The 19,741-nt window shown below is 45.2% G+C and overlaps 1 protein-coding gene across 3 annotated transcripts in view; it reads right to left on the bottom strand.

The window, feature by feature from the left end:
* Nucleotides 1-19,741, bottom strand: part of Sardh (Sarcosine dehydrogenase) — a 163,259-nt gene that overhangs the window by 107,434 nt on the left and 36,084 nt on the right. For all 3 annotated transcript variants that reach the window (XM_077685360.1, XM_077685376.1, XM_077685368.1), the window contains 4 exons: nucleotides 19,338-19,476; nucleotides 16,204-16,314; nucleotides 12,652-12,799; nucleotides 878-971 (listed from right to left, as the gene is read on the bottom strand). In XM_077685360.1, the coding sequence (XP_077541486.1) occupies nucleotides 878-971; nucleotides 12,652-12,799; nucleotides 16,204-16,314; nucleotides 19,338-19,476 (492 nt within the window). The remainder of the gene's footprint in view (nucleotides 1-877; nucleotides 972-12,651; nucleotides 12,800-16,203; nucleotides 16,315-19,337; nucleotides 19,477-19,741) is intronic.

The raw sequence follows: 19,741 nt of genomic DNA, 5'->3' as shown, positions 1-19,741 counted from the left end.
GGGCTTCGATTAGCTCGCACAGTGAATTGTGCGCTTCTAGCACTTTGAATTAGTTGTTCAGCATCATGGGCATGATTAGGGCTTGTTTGTATGCCTTTATAATCGTGTCGTTGATCTTTTATCTTTTGTCTGTCTTGAGTGAGAGGAATGGTGCTATGTAAACCATCCTACTGAGGATGAAGGCCTAAATGATTGGTTAGATTCTTTGATTCCCTGGTGTCCATTGGCAGTTCTTGAGATCAGTCTGGTCCTTTGAAGTATGTCTTTTTCGAGTACTGTTCTTAATGTTTTGGTGTTATCCCCGTTCGCTTGAATCGTAGTCTCAGGGCTTTCATGATCGAAGTGGTTGGTATGAGCCTGCCTTTTGCCTGGAGTTGGTGTAGAGTATTCTGTTCCAGAGAAGCACTTGGCTCACCTTGGAAACATCTAGGCCTTCCCTTGGCCGCAGCACAATTTTGATGTTTTCATGAGGGAGATGCGGCTGACATGGGGTGCTGCCGTTGTTGCCAAAGTAGCAGGTGAGCCAATCACACTCGAACAGCTTATCAACGAGGCGGAAAAGGCTGACGAGCCACCGATAACAAAGCTCTCAAGCCACGAGTTGAGTCTAAAGTCAGGGTTAGGCAAGGGGCAAGATGGCACCGAACTCGTAACCTCGAACCGGGCTTCACGCGCATGACAATACAATGCAATACACCAATCAATGGGGCAGTATATTTGGGCACTATATTTGAAACTTATACTGTAGTAGTACCAAATTTCCAAACAACAACTGAGCCAGGTCTTGTACGCAAACTGTACAAGACATATAAGGCTTGCATGCAAACCATACAAGAAACATAAGGCAACGTCAGCAAAAACATCACAAAGTGCTCACCTTGTGTCCGGAAAAGGAAATGATTTTGTTTGTCGAGAAGGGAAAAGCAGCATCCGATAGGTCAGCATCTGTCAGTGACTGCAGAAGTTCTCGGCTGAAAGGATAAATGAGTGATGAATGAATACACAACGTTTGAGAAATGCATATACTAGCATCATAACGAAAAGGATATTTCTTCAATTTTAGGAAGGCTGCGGGTTGCCAAGCTAAGCAAACACAACACACTCGATTGATTGTAGGGTTTAACGCGCCGACACTACGCAGACGATGAGGCGCACCGTAGTGGAAAGCTCCAGATTAATTTTGACCACCTGGCGATCTTTAACGTGCGCTGAAATATCGTAAACACAGGCGTTTTTGCTTTTTGCCGCTATCAGAAAAGCGGCCGCTGTGGCCAGAATCGAACCAGCGTCCTCGTGCTCAGCAGCCCGCCTTAGCCACTGAGCCGCCTTGGTGGGTAACACAACACACTCACAACTACAGGCACATTATAGCGAGAAATAAAATACGAATGGGCGAACTAGACAGAAATAACCAATTAGCCCCCCAGAATCCACTAAAAGTGCCACAGTGCCAGAAGGGCTTTGGGTAGCGACCTCGCGCTTGAAAAAAATGCCTGATAACCGATAACGGGTTTTCGGAGTTTATTTTTGGTAAAATTTGGAGGGTGTTTTTCGGATTTTATTTTTTACCAACTATTCGGTGTTCTTTGGAGTTTATATCTTGTAAATGACCAATTCTATGAAATTCGGATTTTATTCTGGTCGTTTTAAATACTCCAAATTATACGAGAAATGATATCTGAGCAGCAACACTTCAGAATTCTCGGAGAAAATTTCATTGCAAAGATTGATGGCCAGGCCTCAACCAGCACGCTTTCGGCGCACAATGCTCACTGCCGTGCTGAAACTGGGCAAAAAACGCCAAAGGTGTTTCGGAAAGGGCTACTGCAAAGTGTTTAAGAAAAGACACACGTCTCTTTAAAAGATGCCAAGCTTTGCTTGTGAATATAGCGCCAAAACATTATTTGCACAAACAATTAGTGCGCTTCCATTCTGTTAAAATGGATGGCCTGCGAAACTGGATGCAGTGCATGAAACAAACCATGTTTGTTTGTAATTTGCGATTGAGAGTTCTTCCTAGCCATTTAGCTGAATCAAACTAATGTTTGTTTGTAATTTGCGATTGAGAATTCTTCCTTGCCATTTTGCTGAATGAAACTTGGAAGGACTCGAGCTTTATTTTAGCGAACAAACATGGGGCTGTGTGTTTCTCTCCCGCTCCGCAGGCATCTTACTATCTGCGTAAGACACAACCCAATCCGCTCGACCAGACAGGTCGCATTCGGCTGTTTGACGTCCACGTGTACGCCTCCTGCCTGCACAACGGACATGTCATCCATGAGGGCATATAGCTACGCGTGCACGCGTTAAACGGCAACAGCCTATGTGCGCGTGCTTAAATGCGAAAGACACCGGCAAATAACAGATGTGAAAAAGGGGTCGGCGGTGGCAAAAAGGAACGCCGGAGCGCCGCCGAGTAAAGCGGCTTCACCAGAATATAAGCTAAGGCGGTGGGGCTTAGACATATACTGGTTTGCAGTAAAATGTTACAAGGAGTGTGCTAAGCCCTTAATAAATGTGCGATAGACGTGGTCTATGAGATACTGTTGACCTTTGAAAAGATTACATCGGCAAAACTGACCAAGGTATTAATGACCGTTTTCGAGAACATGCCGTTCAGATAATACGCAGGACATAGTAGTCCCATTTTTCATTTCTTATAACAGATTGTAACTGGGAACCCGACCTGAGAAGTTAAAAGTGATAGAAAAGCAGGCATGTGACGGCACGTGATGTCGCAGAAGCTTTTTGTGTCCAACCAAATCAGGGTAGATAACCCTTGTTCAGCCAAGTGTACTGGTACTGAAAGAGAACAGAGGAGCCTCCTTGCGGGACCTGTGTGGCCATTCGTAGTTATCGCCGAAAAGTGCAAATGGCCAGCGGTGCCGATAACTTACCATATCCTGAAGAACGAACAACAATCGTCATTTTTGCAGCCTTGTGCTCTAAAATCAGTGTTTATCAGATAAATCAGAATTGTCCGACATTTCACCGGAGGTTGTTGTTCGGATTTTTCCGGATTAATCCAAAAACCCGGAGCGCTACTGATAACATACTGAGCTAGGGTGCTAAGTTGAGTCAGTCAGTATAGATGCATGATACAAAACAGCATAAGGGACAGCAAGAAAGAAATAGGAACAGACAAGAAGGATGCTGCTCATGGCCTGATATATGGTGATGATGATGATGATGAAGTTGAGGTTTTGTGGTGCAGTAACCTTTTGGTTATAATGTGCCAAACACAAGGTAAGAAAATATCAATGTAAGGTAAAAGTTTTGCTCAGGGTATCGTAAATATAGAAATGATTATTTTTTAAAACTGTTCCGTGAGATTGAAGTAGCCAAAACAGGTGTAGAAAGTTAGTGTCTCTAAAAAATTCAAGAACTTTAGCCAAAGGTACCATTGGTTCATCACTAAGTAAAAGCATTGGGTGTAAAGGTATACAAAAGGTGCGCAAAGCTCTAAAATGTCTAATTTGTGCCCCTTCTAGGTATGGACAACTTGTTAGGATATGTAGTACAGTACTAGCTTCTCCACAGTGCTTGCAAATGGGTTTCTGCTCCTTTTTCTCCAGGAAGCCATGTGTAAGCACAGTGTAACCTATACACAGCCGGCACAAAATAACCTCAAAGAAACGATTTTGGTGTCTAAAACTTTTCCATTCAGATACACAAGGTTTGACTAGATGTAATTTATTTCTGGTTTGTTTATCCCATTCAGACTACCCGTACAACTTCATTGCCTTCCATATGGTGTTTCGAAGGTAATGGTAGGGAAGCTTTAACTCCGTTATTTCAAGATGCTTGGTATCATATGCTGCTTTATCAACAGTTTCATTTTCTGGGATGCCAATATGGCTTGGTACCCAACAAAGGACAACATTGACCCCTGATAACGTAAGGCAGCGCATTCGGTTTTTTAGCTCACCTACGCTGCATTGTTTGAAGGTACAAGGGAGGATATGGCACTTAAAGAATCTGCAGAAATGGCCACTTTTCATACTCCCTTTGCTACTACATCTTCAATAGCTGAGGTTATACCAAGGATTCCCGCACTGAAAACACTACTCTCATCAGCAATCCTCTTTGCTATTGTCATCGGTGGATTGAAAACAGCAAAACCTGTGTGACAGGAGGTTTTTGACCCATCAGTAAAGTAGTGGCAATAGCTAGTGTACTTGTCTTTAACTGCGAGAAATTCTTGGCAAAAAATTTGGTGCGGCAACGCTTTTTTATCGTATTTTAACTAGGACAGATCACATTCGACAGCCCTGTGGTGCCAGGGGGCTACAGCATCCGAAAAACTCAAAAGGTTTGACAGGCATATCTTGAAAGAATACCGAGACATGTATTTCTCAAAATGAAGGGCAAAAGGCTTGTTTTCATACAACTTCTTGTACCTACTCTCAAACAATTCACCAGCCCAAGGATGGTCATTTATGCATGCTGTTTTGGCTACATATACTCCACTTAATTAAGTATGCTCAACAGTACTCCAGGGGCCACTCATTGCACTCAATGTAGAGACGGTCGATAGGGGAGGTGCGATATGCACCTAAGGCAAGTCTGAGGCCCAGGTTGTGTACTGGGTTCAGTGAGGCGAGGACAGACTGGCGGGCTGACCCATACACGATACAGCCATGGTCAAGACGAGACCGAACCACCTAGCCATAAATTCTTAGCCTACATGTGCGGTCTGCACCCCATGACTTGTGCGACAAATTTTCAGTATGTTCAATGTTTTCATGCAAGTCATTTTGAGTTTTTTTATATGAGCTCCAAATGTTAATTCCGAGTCGAATGCGACATCTAAGAATTTCTGCTCACTGCGTACTGTAATGGGCACATCCTTAATTTTTATATCAGGGTTGGGATGAATACCCCGTTTTCGTGTAAAGCACAGACATGCACACTTCTCGGCAGAAAATTGCCCGTCGTTGCGACCGATTTACCGTAGTTTGGACCTGCCTTTCACAGATAGAGAGGTTACATGAGCGATAAGCACTCTGCAAGTCGTCTACATAAAGGGAGGACATGACTGGCCAAGGGATAACATTTGCTAGAGAATTTATCTTAAAGGGGCACTGACACAAAATTTTGAAGGCGAGATAACGTCGGAGATAGATTGGTGGGAACACATATACATCATCTGCAAAATATCAGCGGCGAATACAGCCTAGAACATATTTAAAATCAATTTTGAAGTGTGCGAAACGCAACCGAGCAGCCAGCAGAGGACCACGCGCAATTGTAAATAAACAACATCCAAACACGTCACGAGTTTGTGTTTGCCGCTTCCGCACTACCGGCGTTTTACGCGGGCTCGCCCGGCTCGCCGCTCCAATCGGAGGGCCGGAGGGCGGAGCTTCTGCTCTCGAGAACGAACGACCCGATCGTTGGCGGCGGAGGCGCCGTGATTTCGTCAGCTAATCGGGCAGCTGGCCGCGACCAAAGTTCTACAGCGATTCCAGGCACTCTGTTTCTATTACTGTTTATTACCATTGGATGCGAAAACGCGCCGGAGGCACGAAAAGCCCACTGAGCTAGCCGCACGGTCGCTGTGCAGGCGGCGGCCACGGCCGCGAAGTGGCCCAGGCCGGCGCAGGTAGCTCGAGTGATAGCTTGTTACCGCTGCACGAAATTGCCCCCAAGTCCCGACCATAGTGGCTTAAATGAGAAAGGAGTTAATGCTGCGATGGCGGGTTGCATTAAAAATTGTCATCTGCACCGCTTACGAGAGCGGCACTCGAATATCCGCCGCAGTGCTGAGCCGAACACATCTGTAGGCGGACCTGTAGGCAGACCGGCCGGCTGCTCCCAGCGCGCGTCTTGCCACCCACCGCCTCGAGCGTCGCGCGTCGTTCTTTAGCCGCGGTAGCATTTGCACTCGCAGCGCCTGCGTCACATCTACGGTCGCTTTTTAATTAAGCGCCTCACGAGATCAGTACGTGGGGGCATTCGCAGAAACTGCCGTCGATGCGGATTCGACAGTGCTACGGCGGCTCTGCTCTGTGATATCCCTCCGACGGTCACGTGGTCAGCTTTGTTCACACAAAATCCACAAAATCCATCGTTTCGCGGCACTCGCCGAAACCGAAACTGCGACTGGCCGCATTTAAAATCCCTCTCATTAAACAACCGTCGCACGCTGAAACAAATGAGGTTTCTACAGGTTATAAGTAGGTCACTAGCTACTTATCGCAACGAAAAAAACAAGATGCTAAATTTTTGTGTCAGTGCCCCTTTAACGGCAAAAAGGGTCACACTTGGTACACTGCCCTGAGGAACTCCATTTTCCTGACTGAATATACGGGATAGTGTATTGCCAAGTCTTACATTGAAGCTTCGTTCCTGGAGAAAATCTTGGATACATGAAAACTTTTGCCCTCTGATTCCCGTTGCTGCTAAATCCTTTAGAATTCCATACCGCCAGGTTGTATCATAAGCCTTTGCCATATCAAAAACTATTGCAAGGCTGAACTGATTATTAACAAAGGCATCTCGTACTGTTGTTTCAAGCCTCACCAGGTGGTCAGTCACGGACCGAAACTGCCGAAACCCGCATTGAAACCTATCTAGATAACCAGAAGTTTTAAGAATAAAAACCAACCTAAAATTCAAAATCTACTCAAAAGTCTTGCACAGACAGTTGGCCAAAGTTATGGGTCGGTAGCTTGAAGGACACTATGGGGGCTTGCTGTCTTTCAGTAATGGAATTACGATAGGCTTTTTCCATGCTTTAGGCACCCTACCTGTTTTCCAGATTTTGTTAAAGAACTTCAAAATCACTTCTAAACACCCATCACTTAAAAGTGCTGCAGAAAGGTCGGGGCCGACAGAGGTAGCCTTGCACTGAGCGAATGCTCGTTTCAGTTCATACAAAGTGAATTATCCCTCGGTGTTATTGCTATTGTTTTTAATCTTGAACTTTTCATCATTATTGTTACGTGCCAGGAATTCTTTTGTATAACTTGTATCACTAGAGTCTTCTGAAAAGTAGGCACCTCTAACATCTGCTTGTGTTTCCAGCAAGTTGAACGCACTGTCTGTCAAGAAAAGTGGTATGCTGAACTGTCTGTAGCTGCCTTTGATTTTGCACAAATGGTCCCAGACCTTTTTTGTGGGAGTGGTAGTATTTATTGTACTTGCAAAGCTTTGCCACAAATTCCTTTTGGCTACTTTTCTGATTTTCTGGGTGGCAGCACAGGCTGCTTTAAAGCTCAGGCAGTTCTCTAAGGTAGGGTGCCGTCTAAATACACCCCAATCCTTGTTCTGCTTTTTCCGGGATTCACAACACGCAACATTCCACCATGGCTTTGGTTGCTTGGGAATCCGTCCAGATGTCTGAGGGATTGCAAGGTATTTGCCTCATCAATGGACATGCTGCTGTCAAATTAATCAAAGCAAACTAACTCCTTAAATCTTTCCCAATGTGCCCTTTCGAGCTTCCATCGAGGTGAAGAGCTTTTGAGGGAAGAAAGGGTTTGCACTTTGCACAGCAAGGCAGGAAAGTGGTCACTCCCATAAGGATCGCTCACAGCAATCCTCTCATAATTCGTTTGGAGGTCCGGCGACCCAACACAAAGGTCTTTAGCGGAAAAGCTTCCGTTGCATGCAGAAAAATGCGTTTTGTCTCCGTTATTGAGAACAATTAAGCTGTTGGTAGTAACCCACAGTTCAATTAGTCTTCCCCGGCTGTCGATTCTTTCACCTCCCCACACGCAGTGATGAGCACTGAAGTCTCCCATAATAATTATTGGAGCAGGAAGTTGTTCAACATGGTCATTCAGTTCCTCTAAGGACACATGAATATGATGGTGGCAAGTAGAGTGAAACAACAGTGACAAGCTTGCTAATATAAACTTGTGCAGCGACAGCCTCCAGCTTAGTGTTAGGTTGTAACGACTTGAGAATTGTGCCTGGTACCACAGCTAAAGCCACACTGCCTGAGGCACGGGTGCAGTATTCTCTGTCGTTTCTGAGGAGGTGAAAGTTGCGGAAAATAGTCATGTCTCTTCGTTAGGTTTGTCTCCTGCAAAGCTATTATTTTGGGTTCATATTTGTGTATAATTGCGTGAATATCATCTATATTGTGCAAAAACTTACGGCAGTTCCACTGGATTATTTGCACCATACTGGCGTCTTCTGAGGTTTTCGCTTTTGGGGTCAAGGAGGTGTGGACAAAGACATGCTCCCAGAGGCCCTAGGGCACACCTCCATTTCCTCCCCTACCTCTCTTCTTGCACTGACTTCAGTTCCATGAATGCCAATAGAGGGTCCAGGTGGTTTTCCTTGGCCCTTCGGCTTCTGTCGAGGGTCGGGGGGGTCCCCAAGCCATTGCCGCCAAGGAGCAGCACCTGCAGCGGTGCCACTTCCTGAGGCCACCCTCTTTTGAGGTGCTTCGACTGTCACCCGAGGAGAGGAGGTCGATGGTGTAGCAGAGGCGGAGCCTGCACCGTCTTTTGGTGGCTTGGAAGCCACATCTCTCTTTAGTGCTGCTGGCCTGACTTGTTTAGGGGGCTGCGGCACTGTGCAGTTCCAGGAATTGAGTCAGCCCCACCCCCTGATGGGCTACCTCAGCAAAGGATCCTTTCTGAGCAAAGGCCAGGCGTCGTTTGGCCTCCTGGAACGATACATTCTCTTTTACCTAAATGGCTAGCAGGTCTTTCTCCTGTCTCAAGCGTGGGCACTTCCTGGAGTATGTGGGGTGTTCACCGCTGCAATTCACACATTTCAGGTCTTCTTCATCACAGGCATCATTTCCATGTTAGGTGCTAGCACACAGTGCACAGGTCGGTTTTCCACGGCATGACTGCTGTGCGTGCCCATACCACTGGCAGCGGAAGCAGTGCCTGGGGTTTGGTACATACGGTCTGAAGCGTCGATTCAGGTAGCCTGGGTGTACATTGTTGGGTAAAGTGGTGGAGTTGAAGGTTAGAACCAAGTGTTTCGTGGCAATTTCCTCATCTTTCATGCAGATCTTTATTCTTTGCACTGCAGTATCATTCATCTGTTCTTCTTTAAAGCCCTCCAGAATCTCATCTTCAGACACATCAATCAAATCTTCATCTGACACTACCCCCAACCTAGTATTTAAGGTGTGGTGGGCAGTTAATGTGAATGTTGTGCGTTGCTAGTTCTTTCATTGACAGCAGGGCATCTGATTGAAATTTCGCTTGGACCTCCACAAGGGGATCCCCCGTAAGCAGCTTTTTAATGCTGTATTTCGGTCCAAGTAGTTTGCTCAGCTCTCTGGCTACAGCAAATGGCGACACTTTCCTCAAGGGCTTCTGAGGGTTGCCAGATTGCATCACCATGAACTTCGGGAAGGTCGTCTCAGTGGGTGAAAAATTCCTGGGATTGCTTGAGCTTTGCAAGGAATTAACTGCGGTGTGCCCTCGTTTAGGAGGGCGATCAAGGTCTAGATTTTCCTTCTTTTCAATGAGAAGTAAAGTGTTTGGCATGCTGGTCGCCCACCATAGAGCCCAACAAGGAAACGCAATTTTGTCACGCTAACCGTACAGCGCTACTATAACCCCATGACGTCTGATCAAGGCTGCTTATAACCACACGGCTAACCCTTGCCGCCTGAGGGAAAAGGAAGAACACAGGAAAAGAATAGGTGACAGGACAGGAATAGAAAGACGGCAGAATAGAAAAACGAGAGAGAGGAAGGACAGGAAAAGGCAATGAGCTGATTTCCCCAGGACGGGTCAGTCCTGGGGTGCCGTCTGCAAGAAGCAGGGGCCGAAGTTGCGTGTTGTTTCAGCTGAGGGGCCGTAAAGGTCCAAAAACAACCTCAGAATCAACTCAGCAACCAGGATGCCCTTTTCCTTGGACACAGCTAAGCCACGCACAGCTGGGGCGTGGGTGGGTCCAACCCACATGGGCTCAGGGTCTGCAGTGTCGCCACTATCGACACCTCGAACGCACAAAGTACCCCTGCAGGGCTTTATATATGGGCTGCGCAGCGAAGCATGTGAGGATTCTCTCGGACATCAGTTAATAGTGCTACTGTGAAGCGTGCCTTGAATCTTGGCCACTGCAGAAGGGTGCCCCATACGCATGGTTCCAATTATAATAGGCAGCACTAGTGTATGAATAGGCACCAAGTGAAAATAGCGTATGGATGTTCTGGTCGAATGCGTGGAGAGTGCCATTAGAGAGTTTTAGCAATACGTATGCTCCGGCCGTTCCGTTCGTTACGTTGCTACCGGGTTTACCGGGAACCGACTGCGCATCCGCGCGCACGTACCGGGCTCTTTCCGTGTAGTGAGACGGAAAACGTGTTTTAGCACTCCGTAGCGTCGTACCGTTCGTTCCGTGTGACGGCTGATTAGCCGAGTTGTTGCAAAAATCCACACGCTAAAAATACGTAAATAAAGAACGCAGTTTCCCCTAAAGCATTGCAAATCTAAAATAAATCGCGCTCGGCCGGACGCATTGTGAGGCAGGGGCTGCGGTGGCGGCGACGGCACCAGAGCGAGCGCAGGTGACGACATGGTCGCGCGCCGTTCACGTGGAGGAATTGCCTTGGCCTTGCCCGATTGAAGCGCTAGACACATGTACGATTGGTACACGCGATTCGTATGCGACTGATCGTTACGACTGTCACCACGACTAGCCATACGCGTGAATTTGAGACACATGGCCCGATGCGGGTGTGCGATGCCTCGTCGGCGCCGCTCCGCCCACTGTTTTTGCTCCATGGTCAACTACGACGATCGCTGAGCTGAATTTGTAGATTCCACGCGTTTGTACGCAAGAAATGGATAAAGCAGGCAATCGTGAAGCGTTTTCTGCATCGGAAACAGTCCGCGCACACGCCGGTCGCGCCTGCCAGCTCGGCACACTCAGCGGCTCGAACCGGCGCAGACCACGGTAGCAACCGCTTGTCACTGCTCTTCCGAATCAATCTGATCACTAAAACGAAGTTCCACCTGCGAGAAAGTAGGTGTGGTGAAAAATTGTGCTAGGGATTGTTCTCAGGGCGTATTTTAAAAGCGGCGATCAGATATATCTGCCGCGATGCAAGCCTATGCTGACCGGCCGTGGATGCCGCGGCGCACGGTGCGGCGAGTGGCCGAGAGATGGCGATACCTGCGCGGAAGCATCGAAACAGGCTACGCAGATGTCTCGGTCACCGATCGCTCACGGCAGTTGTAGCTCAAATAAAGTTTCACATGCGAGAAAGGGGATGATAGTGAGGTGAAACGTTGTGTTACGGAGTGTCATTCGCAGTTGCACAGATAGCGGCGATCAAATATTCGCCAGGACGCTAAGCCTAAAGTTACCAACACCCGAGCAAGCCGGTTGCGGGCTGCGGATACGGTAACACGGAAGCAGAGGGCCGGGAGAGACGCCGGCCGCGTATGGAACAAATGGCGCATGCGCAGTCGGGTCTCGGTAAACCCGGTAGCAACGTAACGAATGGAACGGCCGGAGCATACGTACTGCTAAAACTCTCTATTACCTAAATCCTCCTCATGCCACTATGAACCACCAAGTAGAAATGGCATAGCTAAGTAAAACACAAACACCATATGAGTTAGGTATTTTGAAGTGCATGGACTGACTAGTGTCACTAAACCTTATTTAGTGACTCTAGGACTGACCATGCAGCAAAGGCATCTCGTTTTGGAAAGGACAGTCCTACAGTTGAGGTTCCATCTCCCCCTTTTGTCCCAATTTTAAGTCCCAATTTCCAATGCAGTGGCTCTCACTGAATTAAACATCTACAAAGTTCATAAAATTAATGCAACAAAAACAGTTAATAAAGTCAAATACATTCATTACTAGAATAAGACATGATTAAATTATTAATCCATTTATAGCTGATAGGAAATCGCACATTGGGATTTTATTAGAGTGCTTGCATTGCAAAATTTAACCTAATTAGCAAAATGACAACTAAAACAGTTGTGTAAGCTTTCAAAAGTGGCAAAAAAGGACGCATAAACATTCAACGAAAAATCCAATGAAAAAAAGTATTCTTTCTTCAACGTTCCCGGCAGCACACACTCTTTCTGCAGATTACATTCTTCTCCTGCAGTTTTGATGGCCACTGCAGAAGCAAAAAGACCGAATCTATGACTACAATAACAATAGAGAATAATTGAAGCCACAGTAATTAGCACATATGTTTGTGCATTAACCAGATGGTAACACTGAATCGATGTATGTGATCCCAATCACCTGCAACTCACCACAATGTCTTCGTTTCTCACTATACTTTCACTATCATGGATCATTACTCAGAGCAAAGGCACCAACACAGAAGATGCAACTAGAAAGAAACCACAATGAGCACTGCTGTTAATGAGCCTTCTGGGACCCTAGGCAAACGCACTGTCTGACCCTTAAGTCTTTTTCCTTGTGAATCTTCTTCTATGATGAAAGACATCCAAGTTTCCTTTCCCATCACTAAGCGCTCTAACTGTGATGTCACCTTTGCTCCGACATACCTTTGCCCCCACACCGATTTTAGTTTGTGTGCCACTAGACCCAACCCAAGCGAAGATTAATAAAAAAAAAAAGTGTTCATTTGCGACAGACCAAGAGGCAAGTAAGAGAACCAAAAAATGTAAAACTGCACTAGGAACGAAAACATCAAAGCAAAGCAAAGGCTGCGAAAGATGGCTGCGCTCCTACCTTTTGGGACCCTGGATGCTGATCATTCCCATTGCTTCAGATTCATCAGTGATGGAGACGTTGAACTTTTCATCTTGCACCACCGAGCGAATGTGAGCGAGACCATGATTTGCACTGGCTCCTGCAGCTGCCACGTAAAATCCACGACCTTTATGCAGGACAAATGGAAGTTTCGTTTTAGTGGACAACACCCACAGCCTGGAACATCCTCCAGTATGTACCCACTTGAATTAATAAGCAGGTGCACCAATAGCAGCAGGAAATAGAATAACAGTATTAACAGAAAGTGAAATGAATTCAAGATTAATTTTCTTCTTGAAGAATGGGCAAGAACATAGAACGTAATGAAAACTGGGCGGTGCACACTTGCAATTGTACCACCTGATACGAGGGATCCTCCTCGCTCTGCGTGATGACACGTCCACTTGCGAGGAGGCATGATGGCCCTCAAAGAGGAGCCGTGCAGACAAAATACAAGTTCGTTTTATTCGAAAGATTTAGTGCTTTACAGTGCCCTCCGCGTTCGCCCGTCAGCAAACGATGCTTTATTCACTGATAAATTAAACATTTTTAGCCACAATTTCAATTCTCCCCCCAAATCGTGTGTTTTCATGACACTGAAAATTATGTATTCAGAGCAGGGCCTTAAAGCTAAAGATAGCCTGCTGATTAGGGCTGCTACCATCTCACAGACGGCCGTTTGGTTATCTTGTTTCTCACCCACTTCCATAGATGGTGCTGCAATACCGCTGAAGTGCCAGTGTTCGCACTTCGCTTCTGGCTGGATTTCTATACCTGCCGTATTTTTATTAGGGTTCATACTCATCGTTTCCTAAAACGTAAGCTACGTATGACTCGACAAACATGGTCACATAAGTGACCGTGCCGCTTATGTTAGTTGGTAAGGGTTGTGTCAGACAAGTCCAATGCGCCCGACAGCTGTGTTAGGCAGTATTAGCCAAAGAAGTGGTGCACTAACCGCTTCAATGTTTACGTGTTTGTTCGTAATTTTAATTGTTCACTGCACAAATCTTACTGCTATAAAAAGAATGTGCCCTAAATTTAAGTGCAAACATCTCGTTCTGCAAGCCTATAAGCACTGCCTAATTGGCGTTTGCTTTTACTGGCCAAATGCATTATTGGCCAGTAAACTAGAATTGGCCAGAAACTAAAATTGTCCAATTACTGGCCAATTTTCAACACCGATTGCATAACTGGGCATATGACATCACAGGTTCTGTTGCGGGAAACGAGCTAGTGGGTCACATGGCCATTCCCTTTTTTTCTAATTACCTATATAGCTTATTTGAGCGAAGTTTATGTTAAAGTAGTGTCAGTATGACTCTAACGAGGCACTCTTTTGAATGAACCAAACTTGTGTTTTGTCTGCATGGCCCCTTCAAGAGTAAGTAGGATATGTAATTCTACTGCACTCTCTACTCATTTCTTTACTGTCAAAATAATGTTGAAACAGTATACACAATATGCACTGGCATCTATAAGTGGTCTATGAGCAGTGGCGGATTCCCACCTGCACACAGCAACTCTAGAGGAAATCGCAGCTTGTCTTTTTAACAGCAAAGCTGTTAATCAAATCGTTAGAGTTTGGTGGCTGCAGTTAAAAATACCAAGAAAATGCCGAGCGCACGTGAGTGCGTGCCTTGCAGCAATCGCTTGGCAGTTTAAAAAACCAAGAAAATGCCGAGCACTCGTGTGTGCGTGCCTTGCAGTGACTGCCCAGCATCCTCGGTGCACGTCTGTCAACCCAAGCATACCCATTTAGAAAGATTGGCCAAGTTTGCCCCCCCCCCCCCGCCTTGCTCAAAAAAAAAGAAATCTCTTTAGCGTTTGGTGTAATCGTGGCAACACTTGCTCGGAACGAGAGAGCCGCGTCACAGCGTACGCCCCTCCAAGGTGATGTCCAATGATTATCATTTCCAAAAAAAATGATGGAAGCTCACACTTTTAGCAACAATGATGGAGTAAAAGTCGATGCGACAGTGAAGAAGAAGTAAATCGGCTGCAATCATTGACTTATACCAGCGTGATGGTCGTGAAGGTTGGGTACAGCTTCACTACTTTCAAGTCTTATGCGTTAGTGTGAGCTTCCTTCACTTTTTTCTACGCACAACTTGACGTCAGAAAGCACATATCTGAAAAACAATGGCAGAAAGCTGGCACAACAAGACTATATATATACGAATCTTTCTTAATTTGTGAAAAATAAGAATGATGTTGAGTCAGCTGGCTGGTAGAAACAGCACAAGGATGGGATTAGGGAAGTGGAGCCATGGAGCCATAAAGTCAACCATCACCAATTCCTGCAGTAAAAACTGCAGCTCATCCTTTGTGTGGCCCACAGTGCTCGCTCAAAACATTTATGACCAGAAATTTTTTTGTTCTTTTTTCAGCCCCCATTTTATTGCCACAGTTGTAAGCAAAGTGAGGTATATTAAAAAAAAAATCATTAAAAAATCATTTCATTTTCAATGCCCATCTTTTCTCGGTGAACATAATGTTAAGGTTTCGGACCGTACTATGCCATATTTAGAAAAGATTTGCAATTTTTTGTGCATTTCATACACCCAGTGCAAAATGCTCAATGTGGTGCATCTTTTAAGGTTTTTAGCAATATGAGCACTCTAGCTCAGCCCATGAAGCTTTTTTCCCATGAGCATGCCATTCTAATAATGTGTTAAAAATATTTTGACACCTAAAAAAAAAGTAAAAAAATGAGTGTAAAATGTGAGTTCAAATTTGAAGAATTGGCTCCCTGGCTTATATTCGTCCATAGGTTGCTTGTTGTGACCTCTTAGTAAAAATATCAAACACATCGCATTTGCTACCCCACAGCACCGAAATTTCTTTCAGAAAATTTAGCCAGAACAGTATCGGTTGCTTGCTAATGGGTATAATACCCCAGTGTATGACACAATTGTTTATTGCAGAGATGCCATTGTGTCCAGACAAGCCTCGCAGGAGATAACAAAGGTTCACTGCATGACATGTGAGAAACCACAAATCTAAGCATGGACAACAGGCTTAGCAAAACTGTTAAGGAGATTGCGTGAAGAGTTGACATCAGTCTATTATGCACTCCTGATGAAGTTTAGAGAAGCCACAAAAGAGATGAAGTGCAAGAATCTCACAAAGGGAGTGCCTTTCTGGCAAGACAACCTCTCAGCTAGAATACCACTTTTCATCAGAAGCTGGGTGCACTGAGGCAAATGGATTACAGTATGTCTACCTACACCACTCTGATTGCATCGAACCTGATCCACTTCCTACAAAGTTTTTTTTTTTTTTACATGTGCAGTTTTCCATGTTAAATATAGAACATAGTTGGCAGGTCTGTTATACCTCTATGATTGCGTAGAGCCTAATGTACCTCCTACCAAATTTCTTTTTGTGTGTGTATGCAATTCTCCACGTCACAAAGAACATAGTTTCACTTCATCCAGTGCAACCCAGATCAAGCCGAACTCTGGGAAGGTTGAGCTCGGGCCCTTCTGAGCACATGAAAATCCTTATCCCTGCAGTCACTTGACTCACCACGAAACTTTGGGTCACAAGCAGAGCCTTCTCCGGGGTTGATGGCGCTCACGGTCAAGTCAGCCTCAACCATGCCTCTGGAATTCAGCATGCACGTGTACGTGGTGCTACCTGTGGGAAACCACCCCCATGCAGTCACGCACTTAGCACATGCAAAGATTTCAAGGTAGCCCCATAATTGGGTTAAACAACAGTGGTGGTAATAAGCTAGTACGCATGGAAAGTGTGTTCAGTGGATGCAGATGAAATATCATCGCCACCATCATCAGACTGTTTGTGTCCAGTGCAGGACGAAGGCCTCCCCCATGTTCCTCCAGCCGTTCCTGCCCCGGTCCATTCTTTGCCGCGGAATTCGCCGATGCTACTCATCCACATGTCCATATTTTATTACGCAGTAGTAAGGGCGTGTAATAATTTTTGTTTCAAAACAAATAAGAAGCAAATATTTTCTAATTAAATTAAATATTTAACGATTTCCAACAGGAAAATTGAAATCTACAATTTCTCAAGCCTGCTTTAGTATCTAGCTGGTAGAAAGTTAAAGAACATACTTAAAAGGAACTGAAATGTTTTTCTTCTCACATAAAGGAAACATCCTGCTGCTTACAGCCTTACTGATGACATTATATTTTATATGGAGGCAATTTTCACCTCGACCTCAACCACAAGTGTTTCAGTATTAGTGTAATGGGGGTAAACTGTGATTAACAAACTTTCGTTAAAAGAAGAGAAAGATAAGCAGCAGTTCCAAGAGAATTCATGTCAGTTCTAGAAAGAAAACTGTGGATAGGGGAATGCGAGGTAAGAAATCAGCCCAGTTTTTTTTCCGCCCCTCATTACCATGCCCTCATGTCCTGGTGGTATCATCCCCAAAATGCACTTGCTGGCAGGCACATTTCCCAGTACTGATAACACATGAATTCTATTAAAAAAAAAAAAGAACCCTTGCACCGCTAGAAATTTCCCAGCACGCATGCACAAGAATCTTAAAATACGTGCTTGGCAAAGGGCTCTTCATGCCTCATAGCACACAAGGAGCTGTTTGCAAATTTTGCACAACTGCACGATAATAAAGACTTAATTGGCAAACTAGACCTAGCCAATGCCACGGTGCAAAACGCCTTCTTGTCAAGAAAGTTTTCTCTCATTGTCTATGAGCACGAAGCTAAACAAGTCATCATTTGTTCTATGCTCTATATAGAAAAGGAAAAGGAACATTACAGGGTTACAAAAAAAGGTCAACTTTGGGCATCGTTTCAACAGAAAACTGGATCTCCAAGACTATTTTAGTACACAGCTAGCCTTTCTTATCTAGAGACCATTGATAAGGGCAGCATGAGGGGATTCATGTTATCAGTATGCGTAAAGAGAAGCAAGAGGGTGGAATTGGCCCAGTGCCAAGGAGATAAGAGGGGCTCCCCAAAAGCACCTTTCTCTTGCCTTATAACTGCACGTCTGCAGTGCATTGCGGGAAAGCCTATAGCCATTAGCGCAGGAAGCCAGTGCACGTGTGCAGTGGTCAATCGAAGGCGCTCAAAGTGTCATACACCTAGTTAAATTTTGCTGTAAATATAGATCCCATGTGTTTTTTGCGGGACATTTCTCGTTTGCAACAAGGCCTAATTTCACGTATCTAAGTTTATTATATACACTGCTCCTTCCCGTCTTTGAAGTTTGATGCCGAAACGAACATTGTGCTATTTGTTTTATTGTTAGAAAGGTTTGATATTCATGTACCCCACCCCCCACTCGTGAACCCCAAGCAACAGCTGATGCTTCTGTTGTAGACACCATGCTTCTCATGCAGCATCACAGAACCATAAACTTAAGGCAAACTACTTACGTAAGACAGGCCTGGAAAAAAAAGGAAGCAGGAAAGTTAAGCGTATTTACACAAAGCAAAAAAAAAATCACGCCATATCCACGGAATGAATGATGATAAGTGGGGCGAAGCTCGAGAGGGGGAGATCATCGGTAACCGTAACTCTCCCATGAAAGTTCGCCCATTACATCATTAAGAAAGACGTAAGACTGTGTGCGTACATTGTACAAATCAACTTTTATTTTCGGAGTCAATGCTCCCAGGCCCAGACCTGGTGAAAGACCCCGCGCCATCGAGGACTACCCCGCACCTCCACCACAATTTGTCACGTAGGATGGGACCCAACGGTAAAGAAAGAACTTTTATTTAGGGCGAACTTGTGCCCGAACAAGACGAGAGGAAACGAGCAAAGGTCCTTGCGTCTCGTTCGATCTCCGAGAACGACTGCCTGCGTTCGTGGCGTGATCTCTTGCGTGATCTCCCCCTCGCAGTGCACGTGCGCTCGCGCCTCCGTTGGCGAACACAGACAAGCTCGCGCTCCCGGTGCCGAGTTTGCGATGCCGGTTGCAGCCGGTTCTTGCGCGTGCAACGCGGCCCACTTTGCGACATCTCCGAAAGCATGCGGCGGTCACGTACCACGAGACACAAGGGATGGACAGACCCATGACTTAAGGAGCTTCGCCCCTAAAAAAAAGCAAAAACCCTTGCCTAGTAAGCTGCTGAGATCATACTCGTGGTAAATACCTTGCAACATTTCAAAAATCCAGCTAATTTTAGCGGAAGGTTTAAGAGGCCATTCCCTATGAATTAATAAAGATGAGTATCATAAAGAAACAGAGAGAAGATGTTATGGTTACATTTTGGTGGTTAAAGCTGGCAATGCTTACGAATTCAGATAACAAACCTGGTCTAGATCAGGGGTTCTCAACTACAACTCCATTAGGCACCCCTTAAATATTCGTAAAAACAGTGGTGAACCCAAAAGAATGGTGTGCTCAACATGTTGGTGCATGGAATACCGTCACTGCAATTTCGTGTAAATATAAATGTCCCCAGTTCATTTGTTTTATCCCCTTCTTACGTGTGCACAATATTTTTTTTTTGTATAATTTTGCTGTTGTGCAGAGAAGACAGAAGAATAAAGAAACCTAAAGCTAGGCCTTGTAACCTTGAAAATTCTCAGCAGATTTAGGTGGAATATGCTCTACCTAGAACCTGGATGTTTTGTTATGCCTTTTGCAAGCAATAAACACGATGACAAGAAAAACCTTATATGCAAAAAAGTGCAAAGTTGCCAAAATAGCAATCAAACCTTCTGGCTTTTGCATGTTGTTGCTGAATATGAAGTCCACTGCAGTCTGTGCATCAGGGCCGGTGATGTAGAACTTCCCGAAGTAGGACATATCAAAAATAGCCACATTTTTCCGACAGCTCAGGCATTCATCCTTGATCTGAAATATAAGAACAAGAAATAAATGTATGCCCTCTCTCTGTGGGCATGGTGACTTGAAATACATTGAATTTCCAGAAGATCTTCCTCTCCAGCTGAGCGATTCCTTTCCAATGCATCGTCATACAGGCCTGGGGAACTGCTCAGCCATAGAGCAATACCAATAAACACAGATTGACAAACAAAATTTTGGGACTACATCTGGTTTCCCACAATTTTGTTTAAAAATTTTTAAACAAAAGGGAATTAAAATGGGCTCCATATAT

The sequence above is a fragment of the Haemaphysalis longicornis genome, unplaced genomic scaffold, assembly GCF_048455015.1.
Source record: "Haemaphysalis longicornis isolate Haplotype H1 unplaced genomic scaffold, Haemaphysalis longicornis Haplotype H1 scaffold_1, whole genome shotgun sequence".
Classification (NCBI taxonomy): domain Eukaryota; kingdom Metazoa; phylum Arthropoda; class Arachnida; order Ixodida; family Ixodidae; genus Haemaphysalis; species Haemaphysalis longicornis.
Note: the sequence above shows the minus strand (reverse complement) of the source record. Positions and strands in the feature narration are given on the sequence as shown.